Raw genomic sequence first — 19,581 nt, forward strand, 5'->3', positions numbered from 1 at the left:
TATTTCAGTGTCTATATCAGTTTAGTCGTGTCTGATTGGCAATACACTTGGCACAGAATGTCAAAATAAAATGTAGTCAAATGTGCATCTAAGATTAGTAATAGGACCTAGTCTGCTTTATCTGCTTTAGTGATTAATGTCCTACTTTGCATCATCATCAGTAAAAAAGGCATGAAGGAGACGGGCTTCTACCACCACATTATCGCAAGAGGAGCCATATGGAAGTTATAGAGATGTTTAAAAAAGGATTCAAATATTTTTAAAACAACTACTTGACTTTTTATCTAAAAATTGTTTTATTAAAAATGTAAACTTTAGTCATATAACGAGTGTTCTTTTAATGACATTATATTGGGGGGGGGGGGGGGGGGTGAATTAAATAAATCAATTTCCTCTGTATTTCAGTAAGAGGTTACACAGAAGAGTGGAATACGCTAAATGAATCAATCAACCAACAGATCAAGCAAAGCAAGTGTCCCTTGAAAAAGTATTTTCTCTCTATTTGAAAGACCACTGACACTACATGAAACAGTTGCCTTTGTCCTGCCACAGAGGCACAAGATATGAACTTTGGAGTGGGGACTTTACTTTTTGCAACCGCCATATCTCCTCCCATTCCTGCCTTAATATATAAGGCCATTGACAGCAGTAATAAATCAGATTCCATCGGAATACGCAACGGTCTTGAGGAAAGAGCTTAACTGAACCCATCATGGGGGACACTAAGCTCTGCCTTTTGCTGCTTCTATGTGCAATAGCCGTGGCAAGTGAGTACTACAGAGGATTTGTGACTGATGATTTTTTATATATATATATATATATATATATATATATATATATATATATATATATATATATATATATATATATATATATATATATATATATATATATATATATATATATATATATATATATATATATAATGATATATAACTATATATTTTTTAATATATTATGTATTCGCCACGCTGTTGATGTGAACAAGAATTAATTCTTAAGTGTATTGTCTGATTAAATAAAGGTTAAATATTGAATTACATAAAATGTTTCATGTTTCAGTTCTAATCTTACTCATTTGTTGTTATACATACACTGTGAAAAAAAAAAAAAAAAAAAAACAAGCCTCAATTGAAAAATTTCTAGTGACTGATCACATTGAATTGAATTTCTGTGAATTAAACTGCAGCAATTCAATTTGGCCAACTGAAAAATTTAGATTTGATCAGAAAATGTTCAATTGGGACTGAATGTGAAAACTGAAAACTTTTTTTTACAGTGTATATATATTTATACATATGCATATATTTTTGTACATCAGAATTAAAAGTATACAAAATCATAGATGATAAAAACAGAACAAAAGAAAAACAGAAAAAAGTGTTTCTGTTGTCATCTTGTATTTATTTGTTAGTTATCTTTGGTGTTTAAAAAAAAAGTTTATATTATTGTTAAAAGGATAGTTCACCCAAAAAAGGACAAATTCATCATTTACTCACTTTCAGTAACTGCTGTGTACAAAAGAAGATATTTTGAAGAATATGGGTAGCCAAACAGTTGATGGGCCGCATTGAATTCTATATTATAAGAAAAAATTGTCAGTGGAGCCCAATCAAGTGTGTGGTTCCTACATTCTTTAAAATATCTTCAGTTAGTCTATGTGCTTGTGCAGTCTTGTGTGTGTGCGTGTTGAAGAAATAAATTCATACAGAATTTTCGTTTTTGGGTGATCTATCATTTAATGAATAACATTGAATTGTATTATATGATAATGGTAATGTTTTATATATTGTTTGTATAAAACTCCTTTTTTTTTTTACTTTAGATGCTCAAGACGAGGAATTACCATGCCTTTGTAAGTGCTAAACATTTTTAAGGAAATATAAATTGTCTAAGAAATTCTATATGATATATTTTATCTAATGAACTTGTTTAGGAAAAATTTAACAAATAAGAAAACTATCTTTATACGTTTTGAGTTACTGTAATAGTCCATTTTTTCATGTTCTTTATAATTTATCACTTCATTTAAGAAAAGCAATCTAGTATTGTGGACTAGAGTCACATATGAGTCAAGTGTGAGTCATGAATGAGTCATGTATGATCTTGATGTTTAAGATGTGATTTGTGCTCCCCTAGTGGCCAAAAGGTACAAGAGCTTTCACAAGTATGAATACACCTATGAAACAGAGTCTCTAAATGCCCTGAATGGAGCAATCAATGGCCCTAAGGCCAAATGCAAGGTATGAATGTCGATGCTGTCAATATTTAGAATTTTTTTCTTGTTTTTATTTTTTATACAACTTAAAATGTCAAACATATTCTGTTTTAAACAGGTTGAAATTGAGGTCCCTCGCACATGCAGCTACATCGTGCGCACAACAGAGTGTGCACTCAGTGAGGTGATCGACGTTGATACAGGAGGAAATCCTATCTTTGGACCATCTGCTGGTACAGATGCTTTCAAGGCTGCCATGGAGAAGTATGTTCAAGGCACTCTACACCGAGCAGATAAAAAGAAACTGATCATGTTAAATAAACACTGACCTCTCAATTCTCAGGAACCCATTGAAGTTCACCGTTGAGGGAGACAATGACATCAATTTGTTTCCAGAGGATGATGAGCCAGTCAACATTTTGAACATCAAGAGGGGTCTAATCTCTGCCCTTGCCGTACCTGTGCTGGAGGAGGACAGAAACAGGATAATGGTCAGTCATTAAGTAACATAAACATTAAAAAGGTTTGCATTTGTTTACAGATTGATATACATTGACTAATTCATTACAACTTTCCCCCCAAATCAGCCCACCATCTACGGTATGTGCAAGACAGGCTACTCCGTGAACGCCAGAGAGGACATTGCCACTGATGTCACCCTCAACAGAGACTTGTCTAAATGTAACAATTTCAGGCCTATCAAGGACCACACCAGTCCCCTGGCCCTTATCACAGGCATGGTAAGTCATCCAGTTTTTGAATAAGACAAAATAACTGTGCTGGATATCTGATGGTTTCAATAATGTGTTAACTTGCTTTCTTTTTTTTATCACACAGCAATTCCCACTTTCTAAGCTCTTCAGGAGCAGCCAGACCTGCAACTACATCTTTGATAATGCACAGAAACATATGACATCTGCTTCCTGCACTGAAAACCACATGCTTGTGCCCTTTTCTCACAAGTGAGTTTTTTCATTTATTATTTCCTCAGTTTTTAATTTGTTTTATTGCTCTGCTAATTCATTCTGATTATCAACAGAGGACAGTACGGAATTAATAATGTAGGGAAGCAAGTCTTGACTCTGGTGGAAATGTCGGTGCACAACGACAGAATCTTTGAGCACGGTAAGCAATCATTCAATCATTCAGACACTTAAATCAGCATGCATTTAGAGTGAGCAGAAGTAATCCTGATCTCTTGGTGTACCCATCTCTAGATGTAGCCAACTTGAAGACCCTGCACCTCGACGACAACATTGGCTCAGTCCATCCAATTCAGGATAAAGAGGCCATGCTGTCTGTTCTAAGGGAACTGGCCGGTCTTTCAGAGACCAACAATGGACATAACAGAGCCCATCTGGCTCACAAGCTCATCGCTACAGTCCGCAAAATGAATGCTGAAAGCCTGAGCGCTGGTCTACCGGAGGCCTTGGAGATTTCTCGCCCCCTAGTTTACCAGGCGTTGTTCCAGTGTGGCACGCCAGAATGCACCAGCGCCATATTGCGTGTTCTCAGGAACTTTGACAGTTCCTCAGTAGAGATTGATGCTGCAGTGTATGCCATGGGAATGGTGCCCAACCCATCTGGAGACATTGTAAAGGAAATGCTAGAGATGGCCAAGTTCAAGGCTAGTAAGCCCATCTACTATGGCCTCAGCAATGCTGTCAGGAGGTGAGAAAACAAGACAAATCAACAATAATCATGTTGTTTGATCTATATGTGAATTTAAACTTTCATTCACATGTCTTATCCAAGGTACTATGAAGCTGAAGAACGTGTCACACCCGAGATCCAGGCAGTCGCTGATTATGTCCTTGAACAGATTGGCGACTGCACAGGAAACCAGGAACATGTGTACTTGACCCTGAGGGTATGTTCAACCTATTCCATTAAGCATGCTTCACTAAGTTAAAAGTAACAAATGATATGTGGATATTGAAATCTGTACTTTAAATCTCTTAGATCATTGGAAACATGGCTGTTGCCGTTGGAGCCGCAAGCCCTGCTCTGAAATCAGCGGTTATCCAATGCATAAACCAACCTGCTGCGTCCCCTGAGGTCCAGCAAGCTGCTATTCAAGCTTTTAGACTCACTTCTGTCCCTGAAGAGGTAAATCAGATATATGAAACTAATAAATGTTATTATAAGTAAATATAAAGTAAGTGTAATGCATTTATGTTTAGCTAACATAAACTTGCTATATTTCTAACAGGGCCGAGAGGTGCTAATGAAGGTCATTTTAGATGCTGCTGCTCCGGTACCGAAGCGTATTGCCGCCTATCTCATTGTGATGAAGGACCCTCAGCCCTCTGAACTGGCTCAGCTGGTTGCTGCTCTGCCTACAAATGAAAACTGTCAGGCTATGAGCTTTGTTAACTCGCATATCAGCAACATCCTGAGCTCCACTGCACCAGAGACTAAGGAGTTAGTAGAAATCTTTAAACATTTTAACATCTTTGAGTATGAAAACTGCATCTAATGTCTCGTTCTACTACTCAGACTTAGAGAGAAGATTCTCAATGCCCTCCAAGGAAACGAGATCAAATCGGTCACAGATCCAACAAAATACTCTCGCAATTACAAGATTGGATCTCTGGAGGGAAATGTGATCTTTGAGTCTGAAGAACTTCTTCCCAACGAAGTTATCCTGGAGATGACCGTGAATGCTTTCGGATATGACATAGACATGTTTGAGGTACAGGATTATTCTGCATTCTTAAACCCTCTGGATGTAAAACCAGTATATCAATACTTATTATTTGTTTTTACCTACAGATTGGATTGAATGGTAAGGGACTGGAACCCACAGTTGATGCCCTGATTGGAATTGATGGATTCTTCCGTGACACCATGCAGAAGACCATTAACTATGCAGCTGACAGAGTGCCCAGTGGCGATGACATTATGCAGCGCATGTTCCCAAGACTGTGGGATAACATAAAGATGCAAAAGGTCTTTCAAATCGAGTTTATTCCACATAATGAATTTCCATATTTTGCAACATTGATGGCATTCTTTTTGTTTTGATTTATCACTCATGTACCCTTCTCACTCTAGGCCCCGCAAAGCATCGTCAAGGAAATAACCAATAATGTGAACAAACTCATCCAGAAACTGATGGTTCAGGATAATCCAGAGGCTATGGTCTACCTGAGGCTTCTGGGTGCTGAACTGGGTTATCTCAAAACCAAGGATATGGAAGACATGGCCTACTCTGCTGCTTTCCTGACGAATAGACTCTTAAATATGTTCCCTACTGATGTAAGTGAACTAATTTTAAAACAAATATTAGAGCTTAGCAAATCTGCAATGCTCTTAAACAACACAATAATGAAGAAGGTCTGTGTGTACTTTCATGTTCATATAAACAAAATAATTATTTGTTTTACAGTTCATAAGGAACCTTTTCTCAAGTGTGAACAACAACCTTTTCCTTCACTACGTCTTCATGGACAATGAGTTTTATCTACCTACTGGTACCGGAGTTCCGTTAAGAGTTGCCCTGTCTGGTACTTTTGCACCGGGAGTGAAGGGAGGACTGAAAATTGCCCGTGACATGGTATGGGTCTAGTTTCTTTTGTTTATACTAGAGCTTTACAAGCTATACCCAATTAACCTCTTTCTTCGTCTATTCACACAGAGTGAAGTGGCTTTCATGCCATCTGCCGGAGTTGAGTTTGTGACTGAAGTTGGGGCTCTCTTACCCGAATATGTTGAGTCTGGCCTGGAGATGCATACTAACATCTACCATGAGAGCGGTCTGAAAGTAAAGGTTGCTGTAACCAACAAGCAGTTCAAGCTGACCATTCCCACACCACAAGCTAAAACTACACTCATCAGTGTGACGTAAGATATTTCTGTTAACACAGAAATGTGTCATATTGCTTTAAAGATACATTATAGACATTCTAAATTGTATTTTCTCTGCACAGCAACTCTTTGTTCTCACTGACTGGTACTGAAACCAAGACCATTCCTCCCATAATGGAACAAATTAAAGCAAAACAATGCACTCCTGTCTTCCCTGGTTTTAAGTACTGCATTGCCCTGCAGTATTCTGAAGCCTCCAGTGATGCCTCTCCCTATTTCCCCCTGACTGGTGACAGCAAGTAAGAGAAATACTTGTTTGTTTATTAGTTTATTTTTATGCTTCTTTCTGAATGCAAAAAGTTGAATACTGACCTTTATTTAGACTTGACATTGAGATCCACCCAACTGGCGAGGTTTCTGCATACACAGCTACTGTCGACTATGTATATGAAAACAAGGTTGACACGGTGTCTTTTGGCCTGAAGGCAGAAGGTAAAGCATTGTTTAAGCATTGCACAAAATAATCCCATATGATGTTTAGACATTTTCATAATCTAAAATGTTATTATTTTTCTATATGAAAGGAATATCATTTGAGGGCACAGCGAAACTGATGTTTGACAGACAGAAATACAGCGTCTCGGCTGATCTCCAAATCCCTGACTACGACCTGGAAGCTGGAATTCGGGTTCATGCTGCTGAACGCACAACTCAGAGCAAGGCCACACATTCCATCCAGCTTGACTTCATTAACAAGAACATACCCGAAGCATCTCTTGTTGCCCTTGCTAAGTATGCACATGTCTAAACAATATTTTCTAACAATAATAGTATATATTTTTGATAATTATGCATTGTACAAATAAAATTCTCTTCAATCTTTAGGACAGATTCAATGAAGGATGCCATGGTGCAGGTTCAGCTGCTCGTTCCTCATTTTCAGACTGATGCTAAAGTAACTGCACAATTGAAAAACTCTGAGGTCCTTACAGTAGAGCTTGAGAGTGACCTTAGGCTCCCTGAGATGACGGCTTCTATTCAGAAAGTCATTCTGAAATATGGTAAGATTTTAAATTTTCATTCTGAAACTAAAAAGTATGACAATATCTCCAGATACTCTATAATATCAGATTAAAGCAAATTCTGAATTCTCGAGATGGCTCCCTTTAATTTATGAGTTCAGAGAATTATAGTAGAATTAATTATGCCCCAAAGGAAGATATAATTCAATGAGTAACTTTTATGTGAGTGCCTATAAAACTATTTAGACTCTTAAACTTTAAGTCTGTCGGGCAAACATTAAAAAAAATATACTTAATGTTCAAAATTTAAATTGTGTTTCCTTAAATTAAGCAAATGAACAGAAAGTCATCTACTATTTTCACAAATGGACATGTTTTTTTTTTTTTTAGATGGGGAGAAGATTGAGGCTGAGGTCACTTCTGATGTCAGCACTGAGATTCACAACACTATTCCAATTGACGCCATCAAAGCCACAGTTAATAATCTTCTTGACCAGCAGACTGGCTCATCTGGTATGAAGATCCGTGATGTCTTGACCCAAACAGTTGAGGTAAATTGAAATTAAATCCTTAGTTCCCAATCTAGCACTGTATATATATATACAGATTACATAATTTAGAATATAACACTATATCCACAATCATCTAGGCCTCAAATGCATACCTGGAACAATTTGCTGCAGACATCCCATATCTCCAGGGCTTTAGGTTACCTGCCCTCCCAGAATTCTCTTTCCCGAAGACACTGTTCCTAAATGCGTGAGTGAATTAAAAATATAACGAATAATTTTCGAATGCAGAAACAATAGTGAAAAAAATAAATATACACACACTAATGTACTTTTTTTTTTAACAGTGAGGGGGCTGCAAAATACAAATTTGGCCAGCAGTATTACACTATCTCCATTCCCATTCCTCTTGGTGGGAAATCTCCCAGAGATTTTAACTTCCCTGCTTCCCTAACCACACCAAACCTGGTAGTACCACAGCTCGGCCTGGAGGTTGCTCCTATTAGGATTCCTCTTCCAGAGATCTTTGTTCCTGAGAGACTATCTGTTTCAATGCCTCTCATGGGAATGGCAGAGGTGTCCAGCAAGCTGAGCAGCAACTTCTACACCATGGAGGCTACAGCTTCTGCTGGCAGGGAAGTTGATGAGAAACCAAGCTATTCTGCCAAGATTGAAGTCATTGGAAAAAGCCCAGTGGACCTGCTCTCCTTTAAAGCAGAAGGTACTAGTAATCTTTGTTTTCAGCTATATTTTTCTTAACCACATGCTGTAATCAGTAACAAAATACTCATTATTTAAATGTTATTCTGCTTATGTTTAGGATCAGCATTAGCGGCAGGCACACTTGAAGAATCTTTGAGGGCTGAGATGAAATCATCTCTTGAGCACAAGCTCATTGACGCCAGTGTTACTTTTTTTGAGGAAATGACACCTGGCAAGATAAAATCAAGCAGCCAGATTGAGGCAAACAGTCCCTTGGGTCTAAAGATTTCTCTGGAACACACAGGCCAGTTGCAATTAAATGAGGATGAGATCTTCGGAGATGGAAACCTGATGGGCTCCATCAAGGCTGGTCCTCTGAATGGTGAAGTTACTCTCGGTCAGACAGTTAGCTTACTGCCATTCAAGCCAGAGGGGAAAATTGATTCCTCTCTGAAAGTAGACTCAAACCACTTCCAAGCGGAGAACACAATTGAAGCAATGTTTGCCAATGGAGAGCTCTCTGTCGTATCAAAAACAACTGTATTTGAGGGCATACTGACACATGACGCTGGAGTTACATATAAAGCGTCTCAGCTTGCTCTGAAGTCAGATACAAGGGCAAAAGTTCTCGGCCTAAACATCCAAAATGTAGCTGAGGCTAGAGCTAGTCTTGATTTGGTTAACATTAAGATTGACACTAGCGCTGAGAGTGTCACTGCTGGAAATGACATCCGTTCCCGGTTTATAGCAGCACTAGATGGCAATGGTCTTGAGGTAAAAGGTGATGCCTCCGCATATCTGTTTCAACACACAGCGTCCCATAATTGCAGCCTATCCTTGAACAGGGATGGCCTGACCACAAGTGGTACAACCTTACTGAAATGCCCTTTCTTGCCTATGTCACTTGAGAACAACTTCAATGGAGCCCTTGACACTTCAAAGCTTTCCTTGTCGGTTGAGACAAAGGGTAAATTTGATGAACTGACAATTGAAAATACAAATTCTCTATCTGCTTCCCTGTCCTCGCTAGCTTTCACCTCTATTGCCAATAGCAATGATGGAACATATAACCATGACTTTTCCCTAAAGATTGAGCAATTTAGCACTTCAGTGAAAATCAATAATCAACTGAATATTCTGGACATCAGCCTGATTAATGATGCTCAGTTAAAAGCACTTCCATACACAGCTGAACTGACTGGCAGTTGGAAGCTTGCCTCTGGCGCAGATGAGCTGAAGCACACGTATGAAATCCGATATGAAGATCTGGTTGCCACTGCCAAGTGTGGTACTACTGGAAAACTTATGGGATCTCACATGAGCCATAACACAGAAATCGAGGTTGCTGGACTTTCAGTCACATTCGGCAGTGATGCCCGTTTTAACTCACAGTACCTACGCTTTGACGGAAACTTTCATGCCACTGCTGTTCCCTTCAGATTCAATGTTGATGCCATGGCCAACACAGACGGTGATTTGTATCTGTATGGAAAACAGAGCGCACAAGTTTACACTAAATTTCTTATGAAGGCAGAACCACTTGCTTTTGCACACTCGCACGAATGCAGAGTCTCAACATCTCACAATCTGGACAATGGTCTATCAATTGAAACCAACCTTGATAATAAGATTGACACTGTGCTGACACCATCTGAGCAGAGGGCAACAGTGAGAGTAAAATCTAAGGTCAACAACCATCTATTAACCCAAGATGTGAGTGCTTACAATACCCCTGAAAGACTTGGATTAGAAATGTCTGGATCTGTCATCACAAACCTCTTCAACATTGTTGACTCTGATAACCAAGACCACTTTTTCTCAGCCTTCCTGAAATATGATAAAAACACTAACAGTCGTGTCATCAGCCTGCCGCTAATTGAACATTTTCCTGTGGTCTTGCAACACACAAAAATGACAATTTTGAGAACCGCTGAAGCTATGCAGTATTACATCAACAGAGAAGATATTATAGCAGAGATTCAGAAACTGGCCAAGTACATTAGTGATTTTGTGAAGGAGATAAATCTGGAAAGGAGAGTTGTCAAGATCAGGGAGGACCTGATTGCTCTCTATGATAAATATGGAGTTTCTCTCGATGACCTGGAGGCCTCTCTGCTCAATCTAAACCCTGTTGTGATGAAGCTACTCACTGAACTGGACACTCGTGTAGAACAGATAGAAAAATATGTGAGGGAAATGATTGCAAGTGGCACACTATCTGACACTGCAATACAGAGGCTGACAGAAGAATTGAATGCATTCAATGAGAAATACGATGTCAGAGCTATAGTTCTCGCTGTCATTGAGGCTATTGAAAATGTCATTGAGCAGATTGATGTAATGAGACTGAAGGACAGTAGCATTGCCATCGTGCAGGATCTTGAGGAACAGTATGCTATTAAATCCAGACTGGAGGAGATTGTGCATGAACTGAAGCAGTTTGTTCAGCAGTTTGACCAAGGAAAGTTCATTGAGGATGTGAAGAACTTTGTTACCTCTGCCAGCTTCAAAGACTATGCAAACAATTTGGTGGCTCAAATCCCTACGGAGGAAATCAGAAAGACTGTTGAAAAAGCAAAACAATTGTTTTCTGTACTGGGAAGCAGGCTCAATGCCATCTACCGCAATGCAAGAGATATTCTGGTCAAATCTGGGGTTGACAAGAAGATTGAAGAAATTCTGAAAAAGGTTGTTGAGCTAATCAAGAAGTTCAATATTGAACAAACTCTTGAGACTATTGCTAGCTCTTTGAAATCTAGTCTCACCCCTGTCATAGAGCAGCTGGATAAGGCCATCACCTACTTGAAAACAACAGAAGTAAAGGAAATCATTGAGCATTTAAACAACTGCCTAAACCATTGCATCGGATTTATTAGATCGTTTGACTACAATGTGTTTGTGGATGAGACCAACCAGAAAATCAAGGAATTAATAAATGATCTTTACACCGTGAGTTTGTCACTTGAGATCCGGCAAAAACTTGAGGCAATTAGAGATTTCGTCAATTATGCTCTGTCATCTTTTAGTACTTGTCTTGAGGAGCTGAGAGCAATCAAAGTCGCTGATGTTGTCAAAAAACTCAAGGACATTGTTACAGTCTACATTGACATTGAGACACTTACAGAAAGCATCAGGAAGCGACTTGTAGACATGGATATCAGAGAAGAAATCCTCCAGGTCCTGAAGCAAGTGATTGGTATCTACACTAAGGTAGAGGTCATTGCAACAGATGCATGCAGTGCTGTTATGGAAGCAATCCAAAACATCCTTAAAGATCAGGCAATTGTCAATGAGTTAAATGAAATCTGTGATGGAGTCAAAACAATACTAAAAACAGCTGAATTGGAGATCCCATCTTTCACTTTTCCACTCACTGACCTTGTTGTACCACCCTTAAAAATAAGTTTAGAGACGCTTCAGGAAATCAACCTCCCTTCTACATTGATTGACCTTCCACAGATTACTATTCTACAATATTACACTGTACCACCAATAAGAATAGAGTATAGTGATATCAGGCAGGGACTATTAGACCTACTGAACTTCATTGCTAACTTTGAAGTGCCATCTACTGATGCCCTCTTTGGTGACCTTAGACTGATCTACCTGCCAGACATCTCTGCCATCACAATGCCAGAGATCAGTTTTCCAGAGATCTCCCTCCCTGAAATTCCTAAATACATTACTAAGCACAAATTCTCAGATCTTAAGATCCCAGACTTTACACTCCCTGCAGTCCCTAATGAGATCATGATGCCATGCTTCGGAAAGCTGTACGGTGAGGTTAGAATCACCATTCCAGTTTTCAGCATGAGAACTACCATGGAATTCTTAAACTCTACTGAAAGTGCAGAAACCCCTCAATTCACAGGGCACATTACCTCACACGGATCATCTGAATATGACATCCTTAAATACAGCTTGGATTCCACAGCTCGGGTTGCCATCCCTAAGATGAGTCGTGTGGTTGTTGCTGAAACACTGAAGATCACTCACAGTGCCCTAGCGGTTGACCATCAATCCTCAGTGTCACTCTATGGCTTCTCGGCCCAGGCTACGAGCAAGAGCACTGTAAAGATAACTACTGCCCCCTTTAGTGCTGACATCCTTAACATCGCTTTCTTTGCACTGGAGGATGGAATGGCTGCAAATATTAAAACAACATATAATGATAAGGTAAACATTCCTGTGCTCTCATGGAACAGTGATCATTCTTACACTAATGAGATCACTTTTAAGCAGGATGGCTTAAAAATCATTCTGACCATTGAAGAGGAATCCAAAGGCCAAATATCTCTTATTGATGATTCTAATGATGTCTCCATTAAGTCAATCTCAAATATAATAATTACTCCAACAACAGCCCAGCTAACCTTTTCTTTAGATGCCAGCAGTGGGACAGTTCCAAAAATGACACAGAGAATAAATGTTGAAGCTGTTGCTCTGAGCCACATCGACTTTAATGCTCGTTTTGAAAATCGTTACGCTTCAGAGGCCTCTTACTTGCTGGATGCTGCTGGAAAGGCAAATCTCAGAGAAATGAAGGTAGAAATGAAGGCAAACTATGATGAAAAATTGGATGGATATCTTAGCGGTACCGTTTCCAGTGCCTTCAACTTCTTACTGCATCCATTTGAGGTGGTCCTTGATTTCCAGAACAAGGCTAATACTAAGCTTGCCTTCATAGAACAACCTGCCAAGATTGATCTCCAGAATAGTTATACTGTTATCCTAAATAGCGATGTGCAAAAGTTAAGCACTGTGGCACTTGCTCGCTTCAACCAGTACAGATACAATCACAACTTTACAGTTGCCAACGACAGAGATGAGGCTGGTATTTACACAGCAGTAAATGGAGAGGCCAATTTGGAATTCCTAAATGTTCCATTCAGTATTCCATCTATCACTTTACCAACCATAATTATGGATTTTGACACTCCAGAAATCAGTAACATCAACCTATACGAACATACTGGCCTTAAGCATCTGTTGACCAACTTTGACCAGGTCATTGATCTAGATGCAAAGATTGTCTATCAGAAGAGCAAAGCTGCACCCATTATTGATCTTGGTCTCATTAATATCTCTCCTCTGGGTGATTTAAAATCAGAGTTGTCTTTCAAGTCTTCTATATTCAACCTTAATGGTAATGCTGGCATCTATGGGACGGACAATCCAATAATTCGATTTGGAGCCACCACTGCCTCTGAGTTTGAGGCACTGAAGGCAAGGCTTGTAGGAACCAGCAGCATAAGCACCAAAAGTGGATTGAAATTAGCCACTTCTGTACTCCTGGAAAATCTCCATGTTGAAGGAACCCATGAAAGCACTGTAACTATAAACCCAGAAAACTTTGAAGCTGCACTGTCTGTGGCCACAGCTGCAAATATTAACCTACCCATTTTTACAGCTAAAGCCAACCACCAACTTACTGCTGACAACAAGGCTAATCCAAAAGCAGATTCCACTTTTATGATAGAGTACACATTTGACATCCCCATTATTAAGTTTGTTGGTAGAGGAAATGCTGAAAACACCATAAAAGGTGAAGGAAGTTCTACGTTTATGTCCGCTGAGACTCTCATAAAGGGTACCATTGATGGAACATTCCTAGACCGTGGTATTGTGAAGGGAGCTCTAAATTATGATGAATCCATCTACCAGAATGGGAATAGTTTGCGATATGCACTGAAGACTGTTGGCGATGGCACCATAAATTATGGAGATCTAAAGTTGGCATTTGATGTGGATGAAAACTTGTCTGTGGAGACTGCTATTGAACATGTGTATGCTATGCTGAAGTTTTCTTCCAAGAACGAAGCAAATATCGGAAGTTTTAACACAAAGGGACTTCATACTGGCCAGGCCACATTTGATCTGGATCTTCTGAAGTCACTGGTGGCTGATGTGAAAATCGACTTGTCTCAACCAAGCCCCTTTGGTGACTTAAGTATCTCTGAGACGATGGCAGTGGAGCTCAGTGTACCCAAGCAGAAAATTGATTTCACCTCAGAAATCATCTCTCCGGTGTACACCACAAGTGTTTTTTCTAAACTAGATGGTAGCGCCCCAGACTACAAAACTGTTCTCAAGGCTACAGCCAAGTCACCAGTTGTGTTGCTGGAGTACGATCTTGACAGTAAGTGTGTGCAAAGACAAATAAATAAATAAATAAATACATAAATACATAAATAAATAAATGTATCAATTAATTATACTAATATTTACTAAGAAAAAAATAAGAATTGCTGGTGTGAATAACTGTTTTTTGCTTCCACACAAAACAGGCTCTATGAGTACTACCATGGAGAATAATGCCCTGGTTGTAGGATCTAATGCTGTACTTACACATGCCGTCTTTACTATGGACTTCAGCAATGTCATTCGCATGGGGTAATGACAAAACTTCTGACTTTTTATTGAATTAAAGTAAAAATACAGATATTCTTTAGTTTATAACCAATTATGTTTGTAAAACTTAATTTTTACTTCTGGTTTAGTGATCCTAGCCATACCCTGAATGTGGATATCACCAGCCCAACATTCACTGATGTAAACGTTCGCTATGCGGCTCGAAGAGATGGAGTGAGTGCCTCGGTCTCTACACCGACAGCTGGCCACCTTGGCTTCCAGCTTCAAGGAATGATTCCATCACAGATGAGTACGAGGATCTACAGCCGTTATGCTGTAAGTGCTATTTATTTTGTTACGCCTTCCAACTATGCATATTTTGTTGATTTTCTTTATTGTAATCATTCTGTTTTGTTGTTGTTGTTTTGCAGTCTGCACCACAAGATGATGTTGACATTCTGATCATCAGAGCCGAACCAAAGGGAGATGAAAAAGTACTTTTGGTCAGATACAATTTACAGGCTGCACGTGACTTGTCCACCGGCTTGATGAACAGGCTAGAATATATCACATTCAGTGTTATAAGATTTGCTGAACAATATTACAACAAAAATGCATTTGACAGACTGTTTAAAATTATTGACGAAGTTGAAAAAGTATTTAGAGATGCCCGCAATGATGTTCTCTGGCCCAGCCCCGACCTAAGTGAGCTATCTAAACTGTACAGAACTGTAGTTGTCACATACCAAAAGAACATCCAGATCCTGATTAATGCTGTCATCGACTTCCTGAGAGAAACCAAATACAAACTGCCGGGAATGGATGAAGCTACACTGCCTGAAATCTGCAGAAACATCAAATTTATTATTGCGGAAATGCTGGAGAAACTCGCTAACAACCTGGAGATATATTTCTCTCCCATCATGGAGAACTTCAACACAGTTGAAATGATGTTTCCCTCTGGAAAGGTCATGACTGTAGCAGAGGTCCAAGAAAATGTGAGAAGTATCCTAAAAAGTCATCTAGTTATGATGGCAGATGTGATGAAGCAAATGGAAAGTCTAGATGGTTTTCTTGAGAAACTAGGACAGACGATCCAAGAGGTTGTTGATACAATACAAGAATTTGTGGACAGGATAAAGTCCAACATCTTAGAAGCTGTTGCTGTTCCCCTTAACAATTTCTACAAGATGTTAATGGGGTCTTTAGATCACTTAGAAGGGTTCTTAGCATTCGACATTATCTTACCTTTAAGTAAATTACTTTCCAACCTTGCTAGTGAATTTGAGGAAGTGCTTAATGCAAATAATGGAATACAGCAAATTGAGCTTCCGTTCCCCTTTTTCCAGTAAAATGGTCATTCTGAAGAAACAGTGAATGAAAATAAACACTACCATCTTTTGAAATGAACATTCTTAAATGGAAATTCAAGCCATTGGACACTAAACTGAAGTGCAGTACCAACATGTTTAAAAAGCAATCACTAATGCCATACGTGCCTCATTATTACGCTCTTGTATTATTCTATTTGTATAAATGATGATTCAGATATTAGCCTTGGTATCAGTACAAAAATGTCAGTGACAGTTTCATCCTTGTTCTGCGTCGTACACTAATGGCATGATGGATGAGTCTAAATAAAGAACTTTTATTATGCAATACCATACATCTTTTGATATTGTTTTTTCTGTTGATCTGGGCTGCGTTTCTCAACAGCATTGTGAGCTATCGTGATTGTGCCAATGGTTCTATGATATACTTAGGCTTATGATGTTGTTATCATTAACTTTGAAGAGCACACTGTTAAAATATGTTTTATGCTTGTAAGTTTTGGAATTTTTGTTGTAGTTTATAAACAGCAGATAACATACAGCAAAATCTGCATTACAAAAGACTAGTTTACCTCTCATGAGCAAGAAGTCACTTCAATATTCTAGAAGACTTCTTTTGCTAAGAACCTGAGCAACATGAACTACATAAAGAAGAACGCTAAGGAAGATTTCTTGATGCAATGTCAAACAAGTTTACATTCACATTTTTTGTCTACAGCATAATTCACACAAAGTCGTACATGTTATCAATTAGTTCCATCAAATCTGTTATCAAATTAGATAGCTTACTGATTGATGTCATAACTGAACAGCTCTCTATAGCTTGTTTTGATAAAAACATCAAAGTCGAATATCATATTTTGGACAGGTCCGTGTACTCAACTTTTAGTTTAGTTTTATTTTGTACTATCCTACATTAACTTCAAAGGAATGCATTCACCTGCATTGTTTGGGGTTAAGTTATTTTCTAGTGTGTATCTATGGAAAAGACCCATTTCCAGCATAGCTTTACTCTGCCTCATTGTGGTGAAGACACTTAATTGTTAACACAGTGGGGGGGGGGGGGGATCGCAACAACAGATGAAATGAAAGGCATTATGTAGCCTACTGATCGTAGACCTAACAACATTATTAGTACTCTTTTCCGTATTTGTTTTTATTACTCTTAGTGCTCACCTGATTGTTCCTTTCTTTGTAAATTTCCAATAAATCATTTAGAAAATAATAATAATAAAACAACCTCTCTTTTCACTCATTCACAACATATGTTAAAGATAAAAGCATCCAACAATTCAAAATAACAAACGCAATCAATTCACTGTGTGCTTCAAAACATTACTGTTAGAATTTATTAAATAATTCAGAATGTTTTATGAATTTTTGAGGTCAGTGATACAGTTTTTTCCTTGCCATGACAGAGCTGTCTTTTTTTCGCAGGAATCATTTCATAACCCAAATAAATATTGTGTGGTTTTGACTTACACATAAGTTTTCTTCTATTTATTTTGGTTTTTCTCCTCAGTTTGTAATCAATTATTTTGAGTGAGAACACACCAGCTGTTGTCCAAGTGAAGGTTACTCTGATGTATGCGCCTGTGTGCGTGTTGAAGGTGGGGCATGAATAACTTTTTGATTTAGAAAGATGCATTATTCTTTCTGACAAATGTTTTCATGTATTTGATGCAAATTAATGAAGTTCCAATTTTAGTGCGGTAGTTATTGTCTATACAGTGCGGAGAGCATAAAGTGTCATACACGCTGTTAAATTTAGGACTGAGAATAGGTCCTGAATCCATGACATTCATTAACAAATCAAACAGCAGTGTGACTGTAACAATAGTGAATGACCCGATGAGAGTCATAGCACATTCAACAGTCACTGAAAATAAATAAACTTTACTAGAGTCATTCAGAGAAGCTGTTTCTGTCATGACTCCCTCAAAAACTGGATACCAGTACCTGAAGGCCAAGGTTAGTTGTCACATTTCTTCACTAGTAAAGCATGTACATTTGTGGAAATAGACTTGATTCAAAACCATACATTTACTGAGATATTGCCCTTGAGACAGATTTCTATGACATCTGGGCTCATACCGTAGTGTTGGCAAAAAAAAAAAAAAAAAGCTATTCAACATCTCTACCGTTATTGCCCTAGAAAAAAGCCACTAAATGCCACAGGCCTGTTGTGACATGTTTATAAATGTTTATGCTAGCGTTAAAGCCTTGTTCATTGTTTATTGATTGCTACTGAGAAAAAAGAGATTTAAAAAAAAAACAGTTATTCACAAAAAGAATTCTAATCCAAGGTAGATAATTATGTTTGAACTATTTACTTTTACTTTAAACTGCAGGATTTAATTATACTATTGTAACTATTGTAATTATATTAGTTAAGTTACAATAATAGATATTATAAAACATGGTAATAATGACAATAAAGACATTGATAAACTGCATGTTCAACAGGAAATCACAACTGGCAACCAAAGCTGCATTTTACTGTTAATTTAGCAGCCACTGCCCAGTGTAGTGTACACTGGGTACAGATTTCTGTTGCCTAGCCTACATGTCAATTAATATGCCAATATTTGCACAAGATGGCAGTGTTGTCCTGGCAATTATGGTTTATGTTTATTGAATATTTTATGCATTATTGATAATTAGTGATGTGTCCGTCTTGTCTTGTAACTCTTGTATAACTTCCAATTCATCCTTTTACTTTCCTTTCAGGTATCAGGCATGTCTCCCCTGGTGGAAAAAAAAAGTATACTTTATTGTATTTCAAATATATTCTCTTTTCCGATAGTATATTAGAAATATACTTACAAAAAATGTACCATTTCTAAATATATAAAAAATATATTAGCATCATATTTCACAATACAACTTTTAACACACTTTAAAATAATTGTATTTTAGTATATTTTCTAAAAATATATTTTAGAAAAATATACTTTAAATGAAAGTTCAGTGTACTTTTGTAAAGTGTACTTATTTGAACATTACTTTAAAATATATTTTGTATATTTTAAACTTATGCTCAAAATTGTCATTGTTAACAATGCACTAAAAGCATATTTTAAAAATACATCATTAAGCTGTATAGAAAGTTAAATACTGTTTAAGGTTATTTATTCATGCTTAACTTTTCAAGCTTAAGCATGAATAAATAAGTTATAATAAAATACTACTATATAAATAAATTATTATTATATGCACTAAAAGCCCATTTTAAATATATGCAGTGTATGCTATAAGCCCTACTATAGTTGTGATTAAAGTGTCAATATGTTTAATAAGTTTACACTGGAAAAGAAGAATCGTGTTACAATCATACACACACATCTATATTAAAGGTAGGAAAGGTAGGAAATGGTTAAAAAACTTTTTTTCCAAGCTTGTTTAAACTTTCTTTATATATCAATACATAATTAAAATGTAAGTACTCTGAAAAAGAAATATAAAAATTGAGTGTATGTAGACCTATCACGACTGTTCATTATTTAGTACTTATTTAGTACTGTACTTATTATAGACAGCTCATTATTTCCATTCACTCCACCTTCTCCCTTCTGGGCTCTTTCTAAAGCCACGCCCCCAAAACACATGAACGCGCCTCACCGCTCAGCTGGAAGACG

The 19,581-nt window shown here is 37.8% G+C and overlaps 1 protein-coding gene across 1 annotated transcript; it reads left to right on the forward strand.

Moving 5' to 3' along the window:
- Positions 1 to 646: 646 nt before the first annotated feature.
- Positions 647 to 16,278, forward strand: LOC137041389 (apolipoprotein B-100-like). Its single transcript, XM_067417618.1, has 28 exons — positions 647 to 767; positions 1,826 to 1,855; positions 2,140 to 2,243; positions 2,337 to 2,482; positions 2,562 to 2,709; positions 2,806 to 2,958; positions 3,056 to 3,180; positions 3,258 to 3,343; positions 3,436 to 3,889; positions 3,974 to 4,088; positions 4,181 to 4,327; positions 4,431 to 4,642; positions 4,718 to 4,913; positions 4,994 to 5,170; positions 5,276 to 5,479; positions 5,610 to 5,777; positions 5,859 to 6,064; positions 6,151 to 6,327; positions 6,411 to 6,520; positions 6,613 to 6,820; positions 6,914 to 7,089; positions 7,441 to 7,601; positions 7,700 to 7,809; positions 7,907 to 8,280; positions 8,380 to 14,400; positions 14,549 to 14,654; positions 14,762 to 14,948; positions 15,044 to 16,278. The coding sequence occupies exons 1-28, from the start codon at positions 713 to 715 to the stop codon at positions 15,962 to 15,964; spliced, it is 11,277 nt and encodes a 3,758-aa protein (XP_067273719.1). The 5' UTR covers positions 647 to 712; the 3' UTR covers positions 15,965 to 16,278.
- Positions 16,279 to 19,581: the final 3,303 nt, after the last annotated feature.

This window comes from Pseudorasbora parva, chromosome 15 (genome assembly GCF_024679245.1).
Source record: "Pseudorasbora parva isolate DD20220531a chromosome 15, ASM2467924v1, whole genome shotgun sequence".
Taxonomy (NCBI): domain Eukaryota; kingdom Metazoa; phylum Chordata; class Actinopteri; order Cypriniformes; family Gobionidae; genus Pseudorasbora; species Pseudorasbora parva.

Bases quoted from the DNA above. Each gene is read 5' to 3' on its own strand.
- LOC137041389 (XM_067417618.1), top strand. From the start codon at position 713: ATGGGGGACACTAAGCTCTGCCTTTTGCTGCTTCTATGTGCAATAGCC. The intron at 5,778-5,858 runs GTATGGGTCTAG...CTATTCACACAG, and splicing joins TGAAAATTGCCCGTGACATG to AGTGAAGTGGCTTTCATGCC. The intron at 14,401-14,548 runs GTAAGTGTGTGC...CACACAAAACAG, and splicing joins GCTGGAGTACGATCTTGACA to GCTCTATGAGTACTACCATG.